This window comes from Microcaecilia unicolor, chromosome 1 (genome assembly GCF_901765095.1).
Source record: "Microcaecilia unicolor chromosome 1, aMicUni1.1, whole genome shotgun sequence".
NCBI classification, from domain to species: domain Eukaryota; kingdom Metazoa; phylum Chordata; class Amphibia; order Gymnophiona; family Siphonopidae; genus Microcaecilia; species Microcaecilia unicolor.
This window is the reverse complement of record NC_044031.1, coordinates 547,293,869-547,318,753: the sequence shown is the minus strand read 5'-3', so window position 1 is coordinate 547,318,753 and position 24,885 is coordinate 547,293,869. Positions and strand designations below refer to the sequence as shown.

The following is a 24,885-nucleotide window of genomic DNA, read 5'->3' as shown; positions in this document are numbered from 1 at the left end:
GAAGTCTACAAAACAATGAGCAGAGTAGAGCGGACAGATGTGAAGCATTTGTTTACACTTTCAAACAATAATAGAACCAGGGGACACAAGATGAAGCTAGAATATGGTAGATTTAAAACAAATAGGAGAAAGTTTTTCTTTACTTAGCGTGTAGTTGGTCTCTGGAACTCGTTGCCGGAGAATGTGGTCGCAGCGGCTGGCCTTACAGAGTTTAAGGGGGGTTTGGACAGATTCCTGAAGGAAAAGTCCATTGAACATTTTTTTTTTTGGGGGGGGGGGGGGTTGCCAGGTTCTTGAAGCCTGGATTGGCCGCTGTCAGAGACAGGATGCTGGGCTTGATGGACCCTTGGTCTTTTCCCAGTATGGCGGGGCTTATGTGCTTATGTGCTAAATCAAATTCGGGTATACATATAAAGTATCACATACCATGTAAAATGAGTTTATCTTGTTGGGCAGACTGGAGAATTCCTTTATTAAATGAAAGCGGAAAATCAAATTTCAATACATTACACTGTGCAGTTATAAAGCCAGCCCCTCTATACTTTTATACAAAAATGCAAATTTTACACAAAAAAACCGTCCCCCCCCACCCCCCCCCCCCAAACATTCAACTCAACTTCAAGCGTACATGCTTCCACCAAACCCCAAAGGTCTTTACCCCCACCTCCACCCGTTCCCATCGGGCCACTTCCTGGACAGCTCGGACAACGTCCCAGGAGACCTGCTCAGCAGACCTGCACTCCTGGCCCAGGGACACCCCGCAGCGAGCCATCCATAGGCAGTATCTGATGATAACTGAGATTAGAAAGGCGGTACCTGGCTCTAGCCGCCCCGTCTCCCCCTGCCTCCCATACACCCAGTCCGCATAGGTGTAGGACGTGAAGCTGGGGATGGCCAGCAAGGCAGCCACTCTCCGGCAAACCGCTATGGAGAATGGACACTCCTTCAGGAAGTGGTCCATGGTCTCCAGCCGGCCAGCACACTCCCCCCTCGGGCAGTCTCGGTCCTGCTGGTTCCTACACCGAAGGTTTGCCCTAACATACAACCTGCCATGTAGGGACAGCCAAGCAATGTCCCTGTACTTGTGTGGGATGCGTTTGGATGAAATAAACCGCAGGCCCTGCCTCAGCACGGGCTCCGGAGCATCCCTAAGAGCCAGGGGAGAGGAGAAGCGTTGGGAGCGAACCCGCTCCACCCAGATCTCCCTCTGTCCTGCCCTAACTTCCTCCCATGTAATGTCCCACAGCCGAACCAGCTTTACCAAAGATTTATAGTAGCCTACCCCCTCCGGGAACCCTTTCCGCAACCGTCCCACCCTACCTCCCCCCAACCAAGGACCCCAAAATCCCTCCCACCACTGGACAACACTGTGTACCCATCCTGGGGCATTCAGACCCCCCGCCCGCCCCAGGTTAAACTGGATGAAGAGGGAGGAGAATAGCAAGACTGGGTTTACCATTCCCACCCCCCCTTCCTCCCGCGACCGGTAAGTGAAATTACGTCGAACTGGGTTCATCCTGTTCCCCCACAGGAGTTGAAAGAACACGCTGTAAATTGCCGTGAAACAGCGTTCCGGCAGGAGACAGATGTAGCTCAGGAACAGGAACATGGGGACCACCTGGCTCTTCAGCAACCGGACCCGGTCCTCCATGGGCATCCGCCACCCCTTCCAGCGGTCCACCTTCTCCCTCGCCTCCGCTATCCTTTGTTCCCAATTTTCCCGCCCGTAATCCCCTCCCCCAAAATACACTCCCAAAACCCTCATTTTCTCTATCCCATCCGGGAACCCTCCACCTAAATTAAACCGCCGTCCCTCTGGCCCCACCCACAAGCTGGTGCTCTTGCCCAGGTTTACCCGAGACCCCGAAGCCTGGGAGTATGCTGCAAGGGTCTCCTGCAGCCTCCTCCCCTCCCTGCGATCCGCCACCCAGACGGTGATATCGTCCGCATAGGCGATGACTCGCAACACATTCCCTTTGCCTACTTCCACTCCTCTGAGCCCGTCCTCCCCCCCCCCTTCCAGCCTCCTCACCAGGGGATCAATGGCGAAAGCGTACAGCAGGGGGCTCAACGGGCACCCCTGCCGCACCCCCGCCGAGATCCCCACCTCCGCCCCCCTCCATCCATTCACCAGGGGAAAGAATCGCGCCCCCGCATACAATAACTGAAGTTGCGCGATCCATTCCCCCGGGAATCCATAGTGGTCTAGGACCTTCCATAAAAAACCCCACTGCACTCGGTCGAAAGCCTTGTCCTGGTCCAAGGCCACGACCAGCCTGCCCTCTCCCACCCGACTACGTTCCAGGCCCTCCCTCACCCAGGCCACTGCCTCTAGCACCCCCCTTCCCGGGACCCCACACCCCTGCGGGGCTGCCAGCACTTCCCCGGAGATCTTCCTCATGCGGGCAAGGAGCATGTGAGCGAAGATCTTCCGGTCGGTGTTCAGAAGTGCAATCGGCCGCCAATTTGCCACATCCTGGGGGTCCTTGCCTTTGCTAAGAAGGACCAAAGCTGATGCCCCCATCGACTCAGGCAAGGATCCCCCTGTTCGTGCCGCCTCCCAGATTGCCAACAAGACTGGCGCCAACTGATCCCTAAACTGCTGGTAGAACTCTGCCGGGAGTCCGTCTGGCCCCGGCGCTGTCCTGCGCCGCAAGGCCCCAATGGCCTCCTGTACCTCCCGCAGCGTCCACGGCCGCAGCAAGGCCTGAAGATGAGGCCCCCCCTTACCCACCCCTGGGGTTTCCTCAATGTACCTCGCCATGGCCTCCTCCCCCAACCGTTGGTCCAAAAAGGCCCGCCCAAAGTGGGTCCCCACCACCTGCAAGATACCTTCCCTAGACTGCTGGAGCGTCCCCCCCTCATCCCTTAACCCCTCTACCACCCTCCTCTCCCTTCTTTCCTTACAGCAGTCATAAGGGTTCGGGCTGAGCAGCTTCCCAAAGTCCCGCTCATAGACGAGGGAAGAGTACCGATTGTATTGTACCCGTTCCACCTCCTGCTGCAAGGCCTCAATGTCCTCCCTCTTCCCTCCCCTGGAAATCAAATTGTCCCTTCGCTTCCTCAGAGCAGTTCCTAGCCGGGTGACCTCCCTCCCCTGCCTCCTCGCCTGACGGAGAAAGAACCCCCTGGTGCGGTGTTTCAAAACTTCCCACCAGTCCCCTAGGGAAGGGAAGACACCCTGAATGGATACCTGGTCTGCCAGAAACTCCAGATACTCCTGGTACAACACCCCCTCCCTCAACCATTTCTGATTTAAACGCCACAATCCTTTCCCCAATCCGTGAATCCCCCCTCCCCCCAGCTCGACCAGCACCATCTTGTGGTCTGAGAAATCAACCTCTACCACCCTTGGTGCCTTCCCACACGCCCCTCCCCGAACTAAAAACCGGTCGATTCTACTTCTACAAGTGCCCCGGGCAAAAGTGAAACCCTGCGTCCCACCACCAAACTCTATGTGCGCGTCCACCAATCCCGCTCCCTTCATGATCCCTGCTAGCCGTACCCCATCGTAACCTACTTGCGCCGCCCTCCTCCCCCTATCCTCCTTCCTCAGGACTGTGTTAAAATCCCCCCCCCCAAACTAGCTGCCGTGAGGTGTAAAGGTACGGCCGAATTTTCCCAAACAGTGCTGCCCTTCCCCGTTTGCTTTGCGGCCCGTAGATGTTAATCACCCGCAAAGCCACCCCCCGCAATCTCACATCTAACACCAGACACCTCCCAATTCCCAGCTCCACCACCCTCTGGATCTCTACTTTAAATGTTTTGAAGAGGATGCCTATCCCCCCATACCGTTCCCCTGCCAGACCCCAAATAGAGGGCCCCCATCTCCAGGCCTGCTTTGCCCGCCGAACCTCCTCCAGCGTTCGCAGCCTGGTCTCCTGCAGAAGAAAACAGTCCACCGCCACGGCAGAGAGGCCATCGAACGCCAAGCATCTCGCCCTCTGGGAGGCGACACTAGCCACATTAAGTGTGGCGAATGTTAACAGCAGTCCAGCCATCATTGTGCCGTTCCATACCCCCCGCCCTCCTGGCTACCTTCCCTCTGCTCCATACTACCTCCAGGGATCCCTTCCCCTTCACCCTCCCCTTCCTCGTCCGCCCAGTCCCGGACCCCTAGCTCAAAAAGCCCCCCCCCTTTCCTTACTTTCTTCCTCCCCTTCTTCCTCTTTTCTTCGCCCACCTCCCTCCCTTCTTGGGAGTCGTCCACTGACCCTCCCCCCCCTGCCTCCTCTCCCGCCCCTTCTGCCCCTTCTTCGACCCCCTCCATCAATCCTGCCTCCAGCCCATCCTCCCTCTCCTCTCTTGCCTTCATCCCTGCCTCCTGTCCTACCCTCCTTTTCTCCCCCACCCTCCCTTCAGCCCCCCCCAATCTGCCCCCCACCTCCCCGACCTCCTCCACTACCATTTCCTCCTCTTCGTCCCTCAAAACCTTCTCCCTCTTCTTCTTCTTCCTTTTACCCGCTGTTCCCTTTCCAGCGTCTGCCATGCTTTCCAACCCATCCTGCCGGCTCATCCCATCCTCTCCTTCCTCTCCTGCCAGTTCGTCACCCCCTCCCTCATCTTCCAATCCCCTAAATCTGTTCTCTACTTCTATCCCCATTCCTGCCTCCCCTCCCCCTTCCTCCCGTACCCCCGTCACCTTCCGTTGTTTTTTTGACACCCGCGTCCAACCCTCATCTGCCCCGTCCTGCCGCTTCCGCCCTTCCCCCAACCCTTCCCCACCTCCCACTCCCTGTCCCTCCGCAGCTCCTTTCCCCCCCACCCCGGGAACCTGATCTCGCCCTACATTCACTCCCCCCCTCTCCCTCTGAACTGGACCGCCCCCTCCCATGTCCTCCTCTCCCCCGTTATGGGAGGCCCAAGGGCAAGCTCTGAATGCATGCCCCAGACCCCCACACAAATTACACCGGATAGATGCACAAGACTCCGTAGGATGCTCCTTAGACCCGCACTTCCCACACTGCCGTACTGGGCACGACATACTAAAATGTCTGAATGACCCGCACTTGTGACATTGCCGCGGCTGCCCCTTGTAAAAGCAGAGGATCCGATCCCTGCCAATGAACGCCGCGGAGGGAATGTGCTGGGTCACGTGTCCTGCCTGCTTCAGCCTAACCTGCGCACACCATCCTCCCGCCCACACCCTACTGGGGTCAGGGAGTTTGGACAAGGGGGTACGCAATTCTGCGTACCGCTGTAGCCAGAAGGCCAGGTCCGCCCCTGAAATGGATTCATTTCGGACCAGCAGGGTTACCTGCACCAGGTCAGGTCTGCTGATCGGTACGGCCCTAAAGTTTCTCCAATCCCCTTTCCCCCTTACCCCCTCGTATTTCTCCCAGAAGACCTCCATGCCTCGCTGGGTCAGAAAACTAACATCATACTCTGGGATATTCACCGGGTGGATACAGGCATAGAGGTCCTCTGGGAGAAATCCTAAACCCAAGACCAACTTCAGGGCCTCATCCCTACTTGGCATCCCCCCCTCCCCCACCCACCTTAACTGAATCACATTCCTCCTTTTGGGAACCTGGCCCCCCCACCCTCCCCCCCCATCCTTCCCCAATGCTTCCTGCCCCCCCATTCCCCCTGCGCCCGCCCCTCCCACCTACTACCGCCGCAAAGGATGGAGCACCCCCCCACCGTCCCCCTCCTCCATCTCCTGCACTGAGCCCCCCCTGCTCCTGCTGCGCCGTACCCCCCCTCTCTCTCTTGCCTCCCCTCTCAGCCTCCCTCCCTTCTCTCCCTTCTGTCAGCAGACTTTGCACATCCCCTGCCTTCACAGTGTGCTTCTGTACCATTTCCCCTGCAGCAAAAAACCTGCCATTGTCCCCTTCAAAACGTTCGCTAGAGACAGTGAGAGCAGGTTCCCCTAAATACTTGTTCCCCTCCCAATGCCCCTGACCCCCTCCCCCGCCCACCGAGCCAACCCTCCCCTCCCGGCCCGAACACTCCCCCCTGGCTCGCACCCCTGCAGCCTGGCCAACTGCAAAGTCAAAGGTACCAGTCAAGTTTCCTTCTGGCGCACACTGCAAGGCAAACACCTCCCGCTCCTCCCCCCCTCCTTCCCCCCCGGAACCTGCTCTCTGTGCTGGGTCCCTCCTTGCAACGTGCTGCTCCAGCTTTCCCTGTGCGGGCCCGCTGTTTTCCTGGGAACTGGTCTCCCCTCTGGCGTCCTGCTTCGTTGGGACTTCCTGCTCTGCCGTTTTGCAAAGTAAGAGTGGCTTCCCGCACTCCAGCACCACTCGCTCTCCCAAACATGGGGAATCCTCCTGCGCTGTAGCATTCTCCTCTGCGGCCATCCCTGCTCCTCCAGCCCGATTGGCTGGCGCCTCCTGCTCCAATGTGCTGGGCGGGCATGGCATCCCGCCACCCGGCAGCGCAGTTCCTTGCCATTCTGAACCTTTATGTGGGGAACACTGTGTGGCCTCCTGTGCTTTCTCTATGGAAAACCACTCCTTGTCTTCACCTGCCTTTCTTCCTGCATTCTCCTTTAAGAGGCAGCTCCCTGCAGGAACATCTCCACTTTCAGTCCTTAGCCCTGCTGCAGGCTGATTGGCTGGAACATCCTGCTCCTCAGAGCTTTGTGGGTGAGGCCTCCCAGGCATTTTTTCCTTGCCGTCTGCTTTTACTACAGGCAATGGGAACAGGACAACCTCCTCTTCTCCAGGTAAGTTCTCTGTTTCAACTTCCACCACCACTTCTGTGGAAAAAGGTTTCTCTCCTGAAATTCCAGCCTCTGTTTCAACAATGTGAAAAGTCTTAGTGTTAAAGTTTTTTTCCTGTTCTGTTCTCCCACACTCAGGTGTTCTCAATGAGGCTTCCACAGCCCCACCTTCAGTCCTGCTTACTCCAGAAGCTGCCTGCAGAGGCCCTGACTGACTAGCAAGGTATTGCATGAATTTCAATGTATTTTGGGTGCTAGTTCCTGGCAGCTCCCCTGATGCTTCAATGTTCTGGGGTCCAAAGCCTGGGCTGATTCCTTCCTGCTCTGTTTGTTGCTTCCACTGTACCGAGGCTGACGGGGCCTGTCCCCCCGAGGCCATCCTGTCTCTGTTGATATAGAGTTCTCTCAGAGGATTTCCAGGGCCTTTCCTCAGGGCCCTCAGCAGCTGTTCTTTTTTCTGGAGAAGCCTAAGCAGCCTGGTTTCCTCTTTCATATAGGTTTTGCGATGCTCTGCTGGGGCCAGCTTGCTCAGGGCTTTTGCCATTTTGACTCGCTTCCCCAGGTCCACCACCTCCTTCTCCGTACTTTTAATTCTCTTCACCACTTTAATTATGCCACTGGCCGGGTCCTCTGGATCCTGGCAGTAATCCACAAGCTCTTCCTCCTCTAGATCGTCACTATCCTCACTGCTTTCCTCCTCCACCTCCGGCAGGGCCTCTTGACAGATCTCCATTACCACTCTTTCCTTCTCAGACCAGCTCTTCTCTAGGGTCTCCGCCAGCTCTCTCTCCCCCTCACCTGCTGGACGTCGTGCGGCCACGAGGGGGGTACCAGTCCGGCTTCCTCCCTTGGAGTCTGGCCCTCTTCTATCCACAGGGCTCCTTTCCCTCCTCCCTGCGGCACTGCAAGGGAGGAGACCGCTTTTCCTGACCCTCTGGTCCCTGAGCCCAAGAGGCCCCATGGCCTGGGCCTGTCCTGGGGAACGCTCCCCAGAGGCCCTCCACATCCTTGGGGAGGGAGTTAGGCCTCACTCTCCTCCCACTGGAAGTCTGCAGAGCTCTCTGAAACACCTCCTTCCACCTCAGCAGACTGGATGGACCGTACAGGTCTTTATCTGCCGTCATTTACTATGTTACTATGTTACCTCTCCCCTTCATCTTCCAGTGGTTACTGACCCCTCCCACCCCCCCCTAAGAAGTGAAAGTGACTGTGGAAACTAGGTTGTATGACAGCTTCAGGTCATTCCTAATAGAGCAGCAAGTGTAAGGAGTAGCCTAGTGGTCAGTGCAGTGGACTATGAACAATGGGATCCAGGTGCAACTCACACTTTAACTCTTTTACTTCTGTACAAGTATGTAAATCCTTGGCCTAGTGGTTAGGGTGGTGGACTTTGGTCCTGGGGAACTGAGGAACTGAGTTCAATTCCCACTTCGGGCACAGGCAGCTCCTTGTGACTCTGGGCAAGTCACTTAACCCTCCATTGCCCCATGTAAAACTGGTTGAAGGATAGGAAACAGAGAGTGGGGTTAAATGGGCAGTATTCACAATGGAGAAGGGTAGTTAGTGGGGTTCCTCAGGGGTCCGTGCTAGGACCCCTGCTTTTTAATATATTTATAAATGATTTAGAGATGGGAGTAACTAGCGAGGTAATTAAATTTGCTGATGACACAAAGTTATTCAAAGTCGTTAAATCGCGACAGGATTGTGAAAAATTACAAGAGGAGCTTACGAGACTGGGAGACTGGGCGGCTAAATGGCAGATGATGTTTAATGTGAGCAAGTGCAAGGTGATGCATGTGGAAAAAAAGAACCCGAATTATAGCTACGTCATGCAAGGTTCCACGTTAGGAGTTACGGACCAAGAAAGGGATCTGGGTGTCGTCGTCGATAACACACTGAAACCTTCTGCTCAGTGTGCTGCTGCGGCTAAGAAAGCAAATAGAATGTTGGGTATTATTAGGAAAGGTATGGAAAACAGGTGAGAGGCTGTTATAATGCCGTTGTATCGCTCCATGGTGCGACCGCACCTTGAGTATTGTGTTCAATTCTGGTAGCCGCATCTCAAGAAAGATATAGTAGAATTGGAAAAGGTGCAGCGAAGGGCGACTAAAATGATAGCGGGGATGGGACGACTTCCCTATGAAGAAAGACTAAGGAGGCTAGGGCTATACAGCTTGGAGAAGAGACGGCTGAGGGGAGACATGATAGAGGTATATAAAATAATGAGTGGAGTGGAACAGGTGGATGTGAAGCGTCTGTTCACGCTTTCCAAAAATACTAGGACTAGGGGGCATGCGATGAAACTACAGTGTAGTAAATTTAAAACAAATCGGAGAAATTTTTCTTCACCCAACGTGTAATTAAACTCTGGAATTCGTTGCCGGAGAAAGTGGTGAAGGCGGTTAGCTTAGCAGAGTTTAAAAAGGGGTTGGACGGTTTCCTAAAGGACAAGTCCATAAACCGCTACTAAACGGACTTGGAAAAATCCAAAATTCCAGGAATAACATGTATAGAATGTTTGTACGTTTGGGAAGCTTGCCAGGTGCCCTTGGCCTGGATTGGCCGCTGTCGTGGACAGGATGCTGGGCTCGATGGACCCTTGGTCTTTTCCCAGTATGGCATTACTTATGTACTTATGTAAGCCGCATTGAGCCTGCCATGAGTGGGAAAGCGTGGGGTACAAATGTAACAAAAAAAAAAAATACCTACTGTACTTAAATTTATAAGACACTTTCAAGAGTGATGGCAATTGTAGTGGTGTACCTTTAGGTACGGTAGGTTTTTATCTGTTCCTGGAGGACTCACAATGATGGAATTAAGGTGGGATTTGTACCTGGATCCTGTTTAAAGTCCACTGCACTGACCACTAGGCTGCCCCTCTGCTCTGCAGGGATGTCTGTGTGGCCATTTTTGTAAAAATGATGCCAGACAGATGTTTTTGTGCCTGCTTTTTTGGCATTCATATTTTGGGCGTTTCATTTTGGAAAATAGCCGTTCATTTTGTATGTTTTCAGCGTAAGAATGTCCTCAGGTTTTTGAACAGGAAATCCTGATATTTTTTTTCTGTTTGAAAATGGGTGTGAGATAGACATTTCTTTTGGACATTATGAGCAGTAAGTCTCAATTCAGACTTTGACATTCTTTCAAAAAAGCCCCACTATGTGTCTTTATAAAATGGAGAGTAAATAGGCACCCACTGCCCTTTTAAATCAGGCTCCCTGTTATAAAATTACCCTCTATGGTCACATGTGCAAATACTGGATAAATTACTATGAATTAGAAATGGAAATGTGCAGACAAAAAGTGAACTCTGCTTGCAGTTCAGTACTGGAGAAAAGGAAACAGATATGCTTTATTGTGTAACAGGGGGCATTGTCAGACACCCAATTTTGGGCAAGACTGAGCCCAAAGTGGGTAGACAGGCATGACAACCCCCCCTCCCACCACCCAGCATCTCTCCCTCCCTCCCTGGGCAGTCGGGGAGGCGGGTGTCACAATTTCACTCTCCTGACACCCCCCCCCCCCCCCTTGGTACCTTTAAATTCTTTAGGTCTTCACTGGCAGTGAGCTTGCCCCGGCTCCAGGCTTTCCCTGTGATGGAACTTATTGTTGTCTTAATCCTCTGGTCTCTCTTTTTTTTTTTTTTTTTTTTGTATGTAAGGGTCTATAAATTAATGCTCAGATTCTCTGTGTTACCCTGTAAGATTTTGTCCGTGGACCTCTGTCCCTTGATTTCTTTTCTTGTGCTAAATGGAAGAAGGAAGGTGATGGGGGCTTTGGGGTCTTTTTACTAAAAGGTGTTAGAATCTGAGCACTTACCCCCCTCTTATTTAGGAGGCACTTACGGCCCCTTTTACTAAAGCTGCAGTAAAAGGTGCCCTGCTCTAGCGGCAGTGTTAGCTTTGGGTGCGTACAGAGTGCCCTCTTTCCACAGTGGGTAAAAAGGTGGAAAAAAGGATTGACCGTGCGGTAAGTTCTCACCTACTCATTTACTGCTACCCATTGGCTTTGGGCCGGCGGTAGTTCCGGGTTGCCGCTGACAACCCTTTAGTAAAAAGGTCCCTAAGTGCTCCCGCATTAACTTGGCGTTACCCAGTTAATGCACACTAATGTGAACACGCTAGCTGGTTAAAGCTTCCACACCATTTCTCTGCCCGTGACATGTCCCCTGTTAAAAATAGTTAATAAATAATACGCATCTAGCATTCGGAAAAGGGGATATTACCGCAAAACACTTTAAAGTGTTTTGCAGTAAGCATTTTGTCACACATTAGGGCTTAAAACCAGAGTGCAGGAGTAGATTAGTGGTTAGTGCAGTGGACTTTGATCCTGGGGAACTGGGTTTGATTCCTACTGTCTGTGACTCTGAGCAAGTCATTTAACCCCTCATTGCCCCAGGTACAAATAAGTACCTGTATATACTATGTAAATCACTTTCAATGTAGTTGCAAAAAAAAAAAAAAAACACAGAAAGGCAGTATATCAAGTCCCTTTCCCTTAAAAAAAAAAAAAGGGCTCATTTGTTTCAGTCCTATTTCAATAGTTTTTTAAATTATTTTCTGCAAGTGTAAGATGGCATGTACACAAAAATTATTCACAGCATAAGCCATAAAATACAGTTGTGGGGTTTAGCCCCAATTTAAATTGAGGTATTTAGATAGCTTTCTCATGACTGTACCCAACTTGAAGCACACCTTAGTTTATGACTCATGCGGAAAGATTATACAGGTTTGACTCTTTCTTTGGCTCAGCTTTATTTCTGTAGCAGGTGATGACAGGGAGTGCATTGCTGAACAAAATACCTGATTTACCTGCAGAGACGCCCAAGGCAGCAAAGAACGTAATCCCACTCAGCATTAGGTCAGAAACATACCTTGCAAACTTCAGAAAACTACTGAAAACTTACTTTGTGAACAGTCTTCCAGAGTTAAGATACAGGCTCAGCCCCCCTCCAGTCTGTGATTTTGCAAGTACTGCTGCAATTCATGCTTTGTATTTTATATTGCATAACCTAAGCTGGGTTTCAAACTGTAACATACACTGTAGTTCAAATTGTAACATGCTCTAAGGGTGCAATTTAACAAGGGTGTTAAATTCTAGTCGCCCAAGCTAGTATTTTAAAACAGAAAATTTGCGCATCTATGCCCAGATTCTTTATATGGCGACTAAAGTTGCGCACACAAATTTGGCAGTGCGGTCAAACTGCACACACACAACTTAATTGCTTAACAAGCCAGTCAGCGCTGATAATTGGTCAATAACAAGCAGTTATCAGCACTAATTCCCAATAATTAGAATTTATGCACGCAACTTTCTACATGTATTCTGTAAAGTGGTGAACATAAATACTAATTGCGGGCCTCGAAAGGGGGTGTGGCCAGGGGCAGGTCATGGGCATTTCTAGAAATTACACGCAGTATTATGGAATACGCCCGATCCGTGCCTAAGTTACGCGCAGGCAATTACACCAGGTTTTAGTTGGCATAAACGATTACACCTAAATTTAGTTGCAGGTCTGGGTGCTATGCGTGTTCTATAAACCATGCCTAATGGTTTCTATATAGTGCACCTATATATATACAGTGGGGGAAATAAGTATTTGATCCCTTGCTGATTTTGTAAGTTTGCCCACTGACAAAGACATGAGCAGCCCATAATTGAAGGGTAGGTTATTGGTAACAGTGAGAGATAGCACATCACAAATTAAATCCGGAAAATCACATTGTGGAAAGTATATGAATTTATTTGCATTCTGCAGAGGGAAATAAGTATTTAATCCCTCTGGCAAACAAGACCTAATACTTGGTGGCAAAACCCTTGTTGGCAAGCACAGCGGTCAGACGTCTTCTGTAGTTGATGATGAGGTTTGCACACATGTCAGGAGGAATTTTGGTCCACTCCTCTTTGCAGATCATCTCTAAATCATTAAGAGTTCTGGGCTGTCGCTTGGCAACTCGCAGCTTCAGCTCCCTCCATAAGTTTTCAATGGGATTAAGGTCTGGTGACTGGCTAGGCCACTCCATGACCCTAATGTGCTTCTTCCTGAGCCACTCCTTTGTTGCCTTGGCTGTATGTTTTGGGTCATTGTCGTGCTGGAAGACCCAGCCACGACCCATTTTTAAGGCCCTGGCGGAGGGAAGGAGGTTGTCACTCAGAATTGTACGGTACATGGCCCCATCCATTCTCCCATTGATGCGGTGAAGTAGTCCTGTGCCCTTAGCAGAGAAACACCCCCAAAACATAACATTTCCACCTCCATGCTTGACAGTGGGGACGGTGTTCTTTGGGTCATAGGCAGCATTTCTCTTCCTCCAAACACGGCGAGTTGAGTTCATGCCAAAGAGCTCAATTTTTGTCTCATCTGACCACAGCACCTTCTCCCAATCACTCTCGGCATCATCCAGGTGTTCACTGGCAAACTTCAGACGGGCCGTCACATGTGCCTTCCGGAGCAGGGGGACCTTGCGGGCACTGCAGGATTGCAATCCGTTATGTCGTAATGTGTTACCAATGGTTTTCGTGGTGACAGTGGTCCCAGCTGCCTTGAGATCATTGACAAGTTCCCCCCTTGTAGTTGTAGGCTGATTTCTAACCTTCCTCATGATCAAGGATACCCCACGAGGTGAGATTTTGCGTGGAGCCCCAGATCTTTGTCGATTGACAGTCATTTTGTACTTCTTCCATTTTCTTACTATGGCACCAACAGTTGTCTCCTTCTCGCCCAGCGTCTTACTGATGGTTTTGTAGCCCATTCCAGCCTTGTGCAGGTGTATGATCTTGTCCCTGACATCCTTAGACAGCTCCTTGCTCTTGGCCATTTTGTAGAGGTTAGAGTCTGACTGATTCACTGAGTCTGTGGACAGGTGTCTTTCATACAGGTGACCATTGCCGACAGCTGTCTGTCATGCAGGTAACGAGTTGATTTGGAGCATCTACCTGGTCTGTAGGGGCCAGATCTCTTACTGGTTGGTGGGGGATCAAATACTTATTTCCCTCTGCAGAATGCAAATAAATTCATATACTTTCCACAATGTGATTTTCCGGATTTAATTTGTGATGTGCTATCTCTCACTGTTACCAATAACCTACCCTTCAATTATGGGCTGCTCATGTCTTTGTCAGTGGGCAAACTTACAAAATCAGCAAGGGATCAAATACTTATTTCCCCCACTGTATATATAATGGATTCTATATAGTGCACCTAGAGATTGGTGCTGAAATTGGCACGGAGTCTATAACAGTGTGCATAATTTAACAAGCTTAGCAAGCTAATGAGCACTGATAACAGCACTTAACAATAATAAGCACTAATTGGCAATTTTTTATTTGTTGCATTTGCAGGCTCAATGTGGCTTACATAGTACCATAAAGGCGTTTGCCCAGTCGGTGTATAGTGATCGTATAGGTATAAGTGGAGGGTCGGAATGGATGAAGATTGTGTGATGTCCTGTCCAATCATAGTCACAATTTATGCTCGGAAATAGCTAAGCATATGCTTTAAAGACCTTCGCCTAAATTGAAAAGTACACAGTTCAAATTAAATTTGTGTAGTATAAAAGGGGCATGTTTATGGGCATTTCTTGGGCGTGCCAAAAATTTCCACGCATAATTACAGAATACGAGTCAGTGCTCCTAAATATGAGTGCATGGATTTACACCAGATTTTTATTGGCATAAATGGGCGTTCATAGATTTAGCCACAACAGTATCAACTAAGCATATTCTATAAACTGCGTCTAAATCTTATAGAATACGCTTAAATGCACATGGATTTTTTAGGCGCAATATATATAGAATCTGGCCCTAAGTGCATTTTTTCAGTGCCATATATAGAATCTGGTCCCTGATTCATTGTAGAATAGTAGCATAACTCAGCAATTAGGCACCAAAACCAAAATTAGGATCATCCTGGCACCTAGCTTTGGGCACCCTTTATTGAATTTACTCTATTGTGTTCTATTCTGAGTCTTGTATACAGACCGTTATTCCAAAAAGGATTCACAGTGGTTCATAAAAGAGAAATTCCTAACAATAAGGAAGAAATTACAAAGCAGTATTTAGTAATACAGGTCCAGATTATTTTTCATAAAGATAGGTCTTTAACATCTTTCTAAACAACATATACAATGATTGCATTCTCATAGTCAAATTAACGCATTCCAGTGGTGTGCCCCATGGAAAGGAAAAAAATCTTTCAATAATAGATTTAAAGCAAGCATTTTTTGTTGTAAGATAACCTAATGTCAAAGTTCAGAAGTAACAAAGATCTCTCCCAAAAGAAGGGTTCGCTAACAGATCCACCAAACCTTCCGCATTTGCCCCAAAAAGTGATTTAAAAATGAAGGGGCCCTTTTACAAAGCAGCGGTAAGCCCAACACAGTAATCGGGCAGTTCCGCTCGCTGCACGGTTACCACCGGGTTAGCGTGGGAGCCCTTACTGCTACTCCTTGAGGTCCCCTTGAAATGGCATTGCGGGAAATGCTTCACTTGCCACACGGCTATTGCCTAAAGAAAAGAAAGACCTATCTTTTACCCGCTGCGGTTCAAGAGGGCTTTGGCGCGCATCAAAAAATACGTGCTGACGCCAGCGCAGGCCCCTTTTGCCACAGCTTGGTAAAAGGGGCCCTAAACATATTATCTTGAATCTAGCACGCTGTTCAATAAGTAGATAAGTGTTGCCATACTGGGACAGACCAAAGGTCCATCAAGCCCAGCATCCTGTTTCCAACAGTGGCCAATGCAGGTCACAAATACCTGGCAAGATCCCAAAAAAGTACAAAACATTTTATACTGCTTATCCCAGAAATAGTGGATTTTTCCCAAGTCCATTTAATAATGGTCTAAGGACTTTTCCTTTAGGAAGCCGGTTAAACCTTTTTTAAACTCTACTAAGCTAACCGCCTTTATCACATTCTCTGGCAACGAATTCCAGAGTTTAATTAATTACCAATGCAACTCCCTTACTCCATTATGTATTTAGCCTAGACTACTTCAGGAAGGAAAGTTAGCTTCTCACAGCATGAATGGTGGCTTAATAGTGAGAATTTCACTGCCTGGAGTTTCATTTTGAGACTGAGGGGGCCTCTGTCTGTTGTGGTGTTTTTTTTTTTAATAGGGGGAGAGGAAGGGGGCGAGGAGTGATTGCAATGGTCCATTGTTCTTCCAAGGAAGCCACAATGGCCTGTATTTGAGTCTGGGGTATCAGCACAAGGAACCCAGTATATAAAGGGTAGCAGGTTTATCTTTGGCATGACAGTGCTGTTGCCTATCAGTTTTCTGCATTAGACCTTATTTGACTTGATTTATTTATTTACCAGCTCATGATATACTGTGCATTGTGCCGCTGGATGGTTCACAAAACTAAATAAATTAAGGGGGAAAAAAAGGAAAGCAAGAGGAGAAAAAAAAAAGAAGAATTTGTAACACAGGGAGGTTAGGACTGTGGGGGGAGGGGGAATAAGACTGGGTGGAGCCATTTGCTGTTTGGAACAGCTAGGTCTTGAACTTCACTTTGTGTTTTGATAAAGATGATTCAGTTCTAATATTTAATGGGAGTTTGTTCCATAAAATAGGACCTAAACATAAAAAATACTCTCTCTGTGTATGCCTTTTTTTTTTTTTGTAAGACTGATATCAGAGAGATATAATAATGATATGAAAATGTATATACAATTTTTTAATAGTTGAATCCTCGTTGTAAAAATTCAAACTGAGATAAAGAGACAGCACTCAGATTACACAACCGTGTGAGACAGTGTTCACTATCATAGCTGCAGCTTCACACCATCATCGGACGCAACTGTGTGCGAAATGAAAGTGCACCAAAAATAAAAGTCTTAGCTCAGTGAAATCTGGAATAAACAAAGGAAAGGAATATACAGAGAGAGTAGTTTTTTGGTATTGAGCAATACTTATTTACTTTCACTGGGGTTTTTTCTATGTTGTTGAATTTTTCAACCATAAAAAAGGACCAACGTAAGAAAAAGCAGAGTGAGAGGTGACATCAAGGCATAAATGTTTATGAGAGAGAAGATGCGGCAAGGCTTGTTGGGAAGAACGAAGAGAGTGGCTAACAAGAATATGCATCAGAAGTCTCGAAAGGTAATCCAGTGTCGAGGGAAGCAGATCTTTGGAAACATGAATTAGACTCTTGAACTTGATCCTGGCTGACAGAGGTAACCACTGCTCAGTGCGGAGAAGAGGGAAAGGGAATAGGACTTACCGCCTTTCTATGGTTTTTTGCAACTACATTCAAAGCAATTTACATAGTATATTCAGGTACTGATTTATACCTGGGGCAATGGAGGGTTAAGCGACTTGCCCAGAGTCACTAGGAGCTGAAGTGGGAATCGAACCCAGTTTCCCAGGATCAAAGTCCACTACACTTACTAACCACTGTGTGGAGTGTTGTGAAGGAGTTTAACTGCTGCTGACTGAACAAGTTGTAGGCATTTAATGGAGGAAAGGGGAAGACCAGCATAGAGGGAATTACACTAATCTATGCAAGAAATTAGAAAAGTATACAGACCCCCTTAATTGGGGGCCCTTTTACTAAGCCGCGTAGGCGCATATGCGTGTCAAACGAGCGCCAAATTGGAATTAATGCCCGGTTACCGCATGGCCCTTGCGGTAATTTCAATTTGGTGCGCATCTACTACGCGCATCTGAAAAATATTTATTTTCTGGCTCGCGTAGCAGACACACGCCAAGTGGTATTTGACACGCGTAGGTCATTACCACTCAGATTCTTTACCGCTCGGTCGATGAGTGACAGTAAGGTCTCAGACCCAAAATGGATGTGCGGCAATTTTGATTTTGCCGCACGTCTATTTTTGGTAAAACAAAAAAAGAAGCCTTTTTTTACATGCGCGCTAAAAAATGGATCGGCGCATGCCCACAGCCTGTGCCTACACTACCACAAACCATTTTTCAGCACGCCTTTCTAGAAGGGCCCCCGGGTTATGTTGTCTATTAATTTTATTTATTTATTTATTCATGAGATTTGTATCCCACATTAGCCCGAAATACACTCAAGTTCAATGTGGCTTACAAACAAACAATAAAGTGAATAAAACATAATAAGGTACAGAATATAACACAAACTACAATAAGTTCAAGAAGCAAATTAATACATGTGTATTAAGTAAGCAGGGATTTAGACTATCTCAAGGACAAACTTTACTTTGTTATTTTCTGCACCTTATCTACCTAAACTCTTGTTACTCTGTTATACTTCCCTATATGTTCTGCCTCCGCTTGTCCCTCTGTTAAGATGTTTTAATGTATATTGTGTTGACATTGTTAAGTAGCATACTATAGTGTAATGTATAGTTAACACTTAACAATTTAATGGAATTTTTACTGTTGATAATAGTTTATTGCCTATGTCCGGATTATATTTGCTGTACACCGGCTTGGGTGAATTTCTTCAAAAAGTCAGTAAATAAATCCTAATAAAAGATACATCAGTGCCACAAGGAAAAGACTGCTTCTGATTATTTTACTGTGGGAAACGTTCTCTGACAGGCATGAAACATTGGTGGAGCTCGTGTCAGAACACATACTGTTAAAGTAACTTCTGTGCCTGCTTCACTCATGTGGTTGTAATTGAGAAGACAAATATTGACCTAGTTCCCACTGTGCTGAAGGTCATTTACTTTGCTCCCTTCCTGTTGAACATACAGGAGAAGGAAGCAGCAGTACTTACCTCTCTAATGTTTGAAACAATATTTTGCTCCTGCTTAGTGCTAATTGAATACATTCTTGATTTCCATGCTAATAAAGATTTGGTTAGGGGTGGGAAGTTGCTATCTGTGTAGGCTCCCACCTGGATAACTCCTACTCACAGGGTCCAACTTGGATATTTAGTGGCACTTACCCAAATAGTGCCACGGTGGTCTGGGTGCCGAGTCAGGGTAGAGCCAAACTTGATCTGGGTACCACTGGTTTTCATTGGCACTGATGGCCACCTGGTTAACTTAGGACAGATGAAAAGGTTGTCCTAAATTAACCAGGTAGATATCCAGGTGCCACTTCTGAATATCACCTGTACCCAGGTGACTCACGGTAGCCAAATAGGAGGAGATTCTATATATGGCACCTAAAAAATTGGCGATGAAATTGATGCCGACTAAGTATATTCTATAATCGGTGCCTAGATTTAGGGCATGTAAATTTATGCGCACTGGGCCGTATGCTATAACTACACGTGTAAATTTCGGAACGCCCACAAAACCATTTCCCCGCCTATAACCACACCATTTTTTTGCCTGCGTGCATTATATGTTCAGCGCACTTTGTTACAGAATACACTTAGCGAGTTGCGCACGTAAATTCTAATCAGTGCCAATTAGTGCTCATTAACGCTTGCTGAGAGCTGTTATCAACGCTGATTAACTTGTTAAGCCAATTAAGTTACGCGCGTTGTTATAGAATCCACATAGATTTCGGTGCTGATCTCTAGGTGTGCTATATAGAATCCAGGGGATAGGGCCTGGCACTGACTAGCTAGGTCTCATTTAGCTGGTTTGTAGCCAGTGTTGATAAACACGCTGACCACCATCTGATATCACCCCCAATACTTTTATCTGTGGAGCAGGGGTGTAGCTACGTGGGGCTACGGGGGCCTGGGCTCCCATAGATTTGGCCCTGGACCCCCCTGCCGACGACCCTCTCGACAACCCCTCCCGCCGCCAACCCGCTGTCAACCCGCCGTCGCTGTCTGCTACCTTTGCTTGTGGGGGACCCCAACCCCCGCCAGCTGAGGTCCTCTTCTTTCTTCGTTCTATTTCTGAGTCTGACGTCCAGCAAAGGAAGGCGACGGCAGGGGAGGGTTGACCGCAGGGGAGGGGTCGAGAGGGTCATCGGCGGGGGGGGGGGGGGGTCAAAATTGTTGGTAGTAGTTTAAAGTTGTTGGTGGTGGCGGCGCCGGGGGGGGGGGGGGTCGGTGGTGCCTGGGGGGGGGCTAAAATATGCCCCCTCACCTCGGGCTCTGGACCCCCCTCCCGCCGAATTCTGGCTACGCCCCTGCTGTGGAGTACAAGCATTCTCTTTGAAGGATGCCTAAATGCTTTTGTGGCATTTTTACACAGTAGGCTGAATGTTTGGTAAATCTAGAGCTGAACTATGCTATTGCACACTCCTTGGGATGTATATACTAAGAGTGTGCTAAGAAATGTTCTTATTTAGAAAAAAACAATGTAGTAATGATACGTGGAGGGGCATAATCGAACGGGGACAACCATCTCTAAGGACATTCTGGGGAAGGGGCGGGGAAACCCATATTATCGAAACAAGATGGATGTCCATCTTCCGTTTCGATAATACGGTCGGGGACGCCCAAATCTCAACATTTAGGTCGACCTTAGAGATGGTCGTCCCCAGTTTTCGGCCATAATGGAAACCGAGGATGCCCATCTCAAAAACGACCAAATCCAAGGCATTTGGTCGTGGGAGGAGCCAGAATTCGTAGTGCACTGCACATGCCAGGACACCAACCGGGCACCGTAGGGGGCACTGCAGTGGACTTCACAAATTGCTCCCAGGTGCATAGCTCCCTTACCTTGGGTGCTGAGCCCCCCACCCCCCCCCTAAAACCCACTCCCCATAAGTGTACACCACTACCATAGCCCTTAGGGATGAAGGGGGGCACCTACATGTGGGTACAGTGGGTTTGTGGTGGGTTTTGGAGGGCTCACATTTACCACCACAAGTGTAACAGGTGGGGGGGGGGGGCCTGGGTCCACCTGCCTGAAGTGTCCTGCACCCACTAAAAACTGCTCCAGGGACCTGCATACTGCTGTGATGGAGCTGGATATGACATTTGAGGCTGGCATAGAGGCTGGAAAAAATGTTTTTTAATTTTTAGGGTGGGAGGGGGTTGGTGACCACTGGGGGAGTGTTAAAGCCAATTTTTGATATTTATCACCAATTAAGCCTATTAGTTTATGCGCATAACTGACCCTATTCTATAACTGAGCGCCTAGTTGCATGCCTGACTTCAGGTGCCACTTTTAGAACTGGGGGGGGGGGGGGGGGGATTGTGGATATGCACTGTGAAATGTGTGCACTTGACAAGTACTCATGAAATCTCAGAACTTAATAATAAACTCATTACAATTGCTGACCGGATAAAATCCCATGAGCTCAAACTCAATTGTGACATAACTAAAGAATTACTCTTTTCCTAACAACCTGAATTCCAACTTGCAGCCCCATTGACACGTACTGAATTATAAAAACTGAAACATTAAGAGGTCCTTGTACTAAACTATGCTAAAATGTGACCTTAGCACATCCTTACATGGGTCTCTCCTGCACACTAAGGCTATCTTTAGCGCAGCTGGAAAAAGGCTGATTTTCCATTTTCCAAATTAATGGCCATGCACTAATGGCAACATTAGCGTCTGGCCATTAACAAATATTAACGCGCGAGCCCTTACTGTCACCTATTTTGTAGGCAGTAAGGGCTCTTGCGCTAATCAGTTAGCACGAAGTAATGCAGACACAATAAGCGGCCCTTTTACTACGCTGCGTAAGCTTCTGCGTGGCCCAACACGTGCCAAAATGGAGTTACCCCCTAACTACCGCATGGCTCTTGCGGTAATTTCATTTTTGGCATGCGTCCAATACGCGCATCTGAAAAATATTTTTTATTTTCAGACGCATGTAATGGACGCGCGCCAACTGGCATATAGCACATGTAAGGTCATTACCGCCCGGTTAGCGTGAGAGTCTTTACTGCTAGGTCATCCATTTTTGCCGCACATCCATTTTCGGCAAAAATATTTTTAAAAAGGCCTTTTTTACAAGAGCGCTAAAAAAATGGATTGGCGTGCACGCAAAATTCACACCTACACTACTGCAAGCCATTTTCAGCGCACCTTTGTAAATGGACCCCTATTTAATTAGCGCAGAAACACCCACTCTTTGCCTCCCGACATGCCCCCTCTGCGAAAAAAAATATATTTTTAGCACACAATTTCTGCACGCAAAATGCACTCTTAGTGCTCACTGCAACTTAATAAAAGCACACCTAAGTATACTAGGAATAGTTCTTCATAACAAATTATCCTTTCAATGTGTATTCTTGCTGAGACAAAAATTATTCTTTAAACCCCATTTTTAGCCTGCCCATGTCTCACCCAAAACCTTACCCCTTTTGAGCTAGATTCTATATATGGCGCCTGAAAAATCTACGTGGAAAAAAATATGCCTAGGCGTATTCTCTAAATTCTCTTAAATTGGAAATTTAAGCTTACATTTTATACAATAGGCTTAAATTTCCACACAGTATTTAGAATACGCCTCTCCACGCAACCAAATTTGGTCGCATCCATTTAGGCCATGTTTTGCTTGGCGTAAATCCTGATGCCTGTATTAGGCGCAGAGCCAGTGTATCAAACATATAAAAGGCGAGTGTCGTACTCACTCGCAAATGCGCAGTAGAGACTTCCCTCTCTGCCCCGCCCCTGCATCAATACGTGATGAGGGGGGCGGGACAGAGCGGGAAGTCTCTACTGCGCATGCCGCAGACGTACTCGCAACCGCTCTGCCCTCCCCCTCCCCCCCCGAGGTCACTGCTACCGCTCCCCCCACCCGGAGTCACCGCCATCGCGGCCCCTCCACCCGGCCCGAGCACTGTCTTTCTTATTGAACTTACATCGCACCACGCAGACGCAGCAGGCACATCAGCAAAGCTGCCGTCGGGACGGGCTTCCTTCTCTGCCTGTGTCCCGCCCTCGCCGCGTTACGTCACACGAGGGCGGGCCGTCGGGATGGGCTTCCTTCTCTGCCTGTGTCCCGCCCTCGCCGCGTTACGTCACACGAAGGCGGGACACAGGCAGAGAAGGAAGCCCGTCCCGATGCCAGCTTTGCTGATGTGCCTGCTGCGTCTGCGTGGTGCGATGTAAGTTCAATAACAGACAGTGCTCGGGCCGGGGGGGCCTCAGAACCCCCCCATTCCAAAACTAGCCCGTTTACACGCGCTCAACGGCTAGTTCTATAATAATGCGCATAGATTTTAGAAACGCCTATCCTATGCCCACAACAACGCCCCCTTTTCTACTGTGCAACTTGGAAGTTACTCGCACCACGTTACAGAATACGCTTTGCAAGTTGTGTGCGTAAATAATAATTAATGCCAATTAGAGCTGATAATTGCTTAACATCCAGTTGACAGAGCTGATTATCTAGTTAATCAATTAAGTTACGCACAATGTTATAGAATATGCTTCAATTTCCGCATGTAAATTAAGGCACGATATATAGAATTTGGGGGCATATGGATCATATTGTAACATTTAGCCAGACATGTGACCTGATATACTTTGAATAAGTTTTGAATACAAAAGGATAACTTGTTTTGAATATCGGCCTGCTAATCACTGAGACGCAAAACGTTTGGTTATTTAATGCTAAACTGAGACATTTACAACTTGCTGTTATATGGTGTTTATATTTTCTACTTATGCAATATTGTAACATTTTCTGCTGTCTTTCTATATTAATTCTTACTTTTTTGGCAGAATAACCTCTTGGGCGTTCTGTTGGCAATCCTAGGAAACTTTCTGATTAGTATCTCTCTGAATTTACAGGTAATCACTATTTTTCCATTTCTGATTATTGAGTGTAATATTGTATATGTGATGCAGTAGAGATAAAGTGATACAATATAATTTGTTTTTGTTTTTTGGTTGGTTATTTTTGCTAGTGCACACTAATCTTTGTATTATGAATTATAGACTGGTTGAACTTATTAATGGGGGACATTATCACACCCTAATTTACTGAGGGAGTCACCAATTAGTGGAAGCTAAGTACCACAGGTCACTGACTCCTGTAGTATATGAATAATACTGCTTGTGAGCAGCCTTGGTTCAGGTTGGCCTGCTCCGCCTCCCAAAAGTGGATTTGTTTCGTTTTAAGTATTTGCTCATAAATTCAGTATTCCTGAAAGGTCCTGTCTTTGTACCATTCTAAGTTGTAGGATTGGTTTGTTTGTTTGTTTTTTTAAAATTCAATATTTGCCCCACAGCTGGGCTAAGTCCGAGCACCAGTATTGAATATATGGGTTTATGGGGCCGACTATCTCTTATGCAGTTAAATGTGATATTCAGCAAAGCAAAAACTGCATAAAGACAGGACTGACTTTTATATGGTTCCATTTGACCGCTCAACGTAGGTGGTTAAGAGGCCCTTTTACAAAGGTGCACCAAAAACTGGCCTGCAGCAGTGTGGGTGTGTGTGTTTTTGGCGCGCGCCGGACCTTTATTATACTGTGTGTGGAAAAAAGAGATTATTTTAATGGGCCAGTAAACGGACGTGCGGCAAAATGAAAATCAGTGTGTGTCCTTTTTCGGCCTGAGACCTTACCGCCACCCATTGACTTAGCGGTAAGGTCTCGCGCGCTACCCGTATGGTAAGCATCCAGTGCGCACCAACTGCCGTTTACCACCGGGTAGGAACCCTGCGGTAGAAAATAGAAAATATTTTCTACCGCGTGTTTTCAGCGCGCGCGCCAAATTCAGAATTACAGCTTGGGGCACACGGTAGCCGGACAGTAATGCCAATTTGGTACACGCTGGCTGCGAGTAGGCCCTTACACACCTTTGTAAAAGGGCTGCTAAGTGCTGAATATTGGCCCCTTAACCCCATAAGTGCCGACTCCTCCCCTGGACCTCCCCAAAATATCCGACTTCATGCTTAGTGGTCCGTGGTGATCTTCAGCAGCACTAACCAGTTGAGTGCCTCTGAATATCAGCAGATAGCCCAGCACAAGTGATTTAACTAGACAGGAGCTGTTTCTGGCTGGTTAAAATCGCATTGAGTATTGACCCCAAAGTTGGCAGAGTCCCCTGATTTAAATACACTTCACTGCACGTATTAATAAAATGTAAGTCTGTCGTTTATGTTCATAATTACATTCTAGAAATATGCTCATCTTCGCCTTGCCTACCGAGCGGATCAAAGGACCTACATCAAAAGCAAGTTGTGGTGGTGTGGAATTCTCTTGATGGGGATTGGTGAGCTGGGGAACTTTGCAGCCTATGGATTTGCACCAGTTATACTCATTGCTCCGTTAGGATGTACGTCTGTCATAGGTGAGACATATTTTAATTTCATCAAATTTTTATTGACGACTTTATGCATAACCAATACAACTGTTTCATGACATAAAATATTTGAACTACCCAAACTAATACAAAGAAAAAAAAGGC

At 47.9% G+C, this 24,885-nt stretch overlaps 1 protein-coding gene across 2 annotated transcripts in view; it reads left to right on the top strand.

Moving 5' to 3' along the window:
- NIPAL2 (NIPA like domain containing 2) overlaps nucleotides 1-24,885 on the top strand; it is a 153,756-nt gene that overhangs the window by 28,157 nt on the left and 100,714 nt on the right. The window contains exons 2-4 of one of the 2 annotated variants that reach the window (XM_030217154.1): nucleotides 16,636-16,768; nucleotides 23,194-23,262; nucleotides 24,597-24,768. In XM_030217154.1, the coding sequence (XP_030073014.1) occupies nucleotides 16,682-16,768; nucleotides 23,194-23,262; nucleotides 24,597-24,768 (328 nt within the window). In that variant the 5' untranslated portion in view covers nucleotides 16,636-16,681. The remainder of the gene's footprint in view (nucleotides 1-16,635; nucleotides 16,769-23,193; nucleotides 23,263-24,596; nucleotides 24,769-24,885) is intronic. The other variant, XM_030217162.1, reaches the window with a different exon arrangement.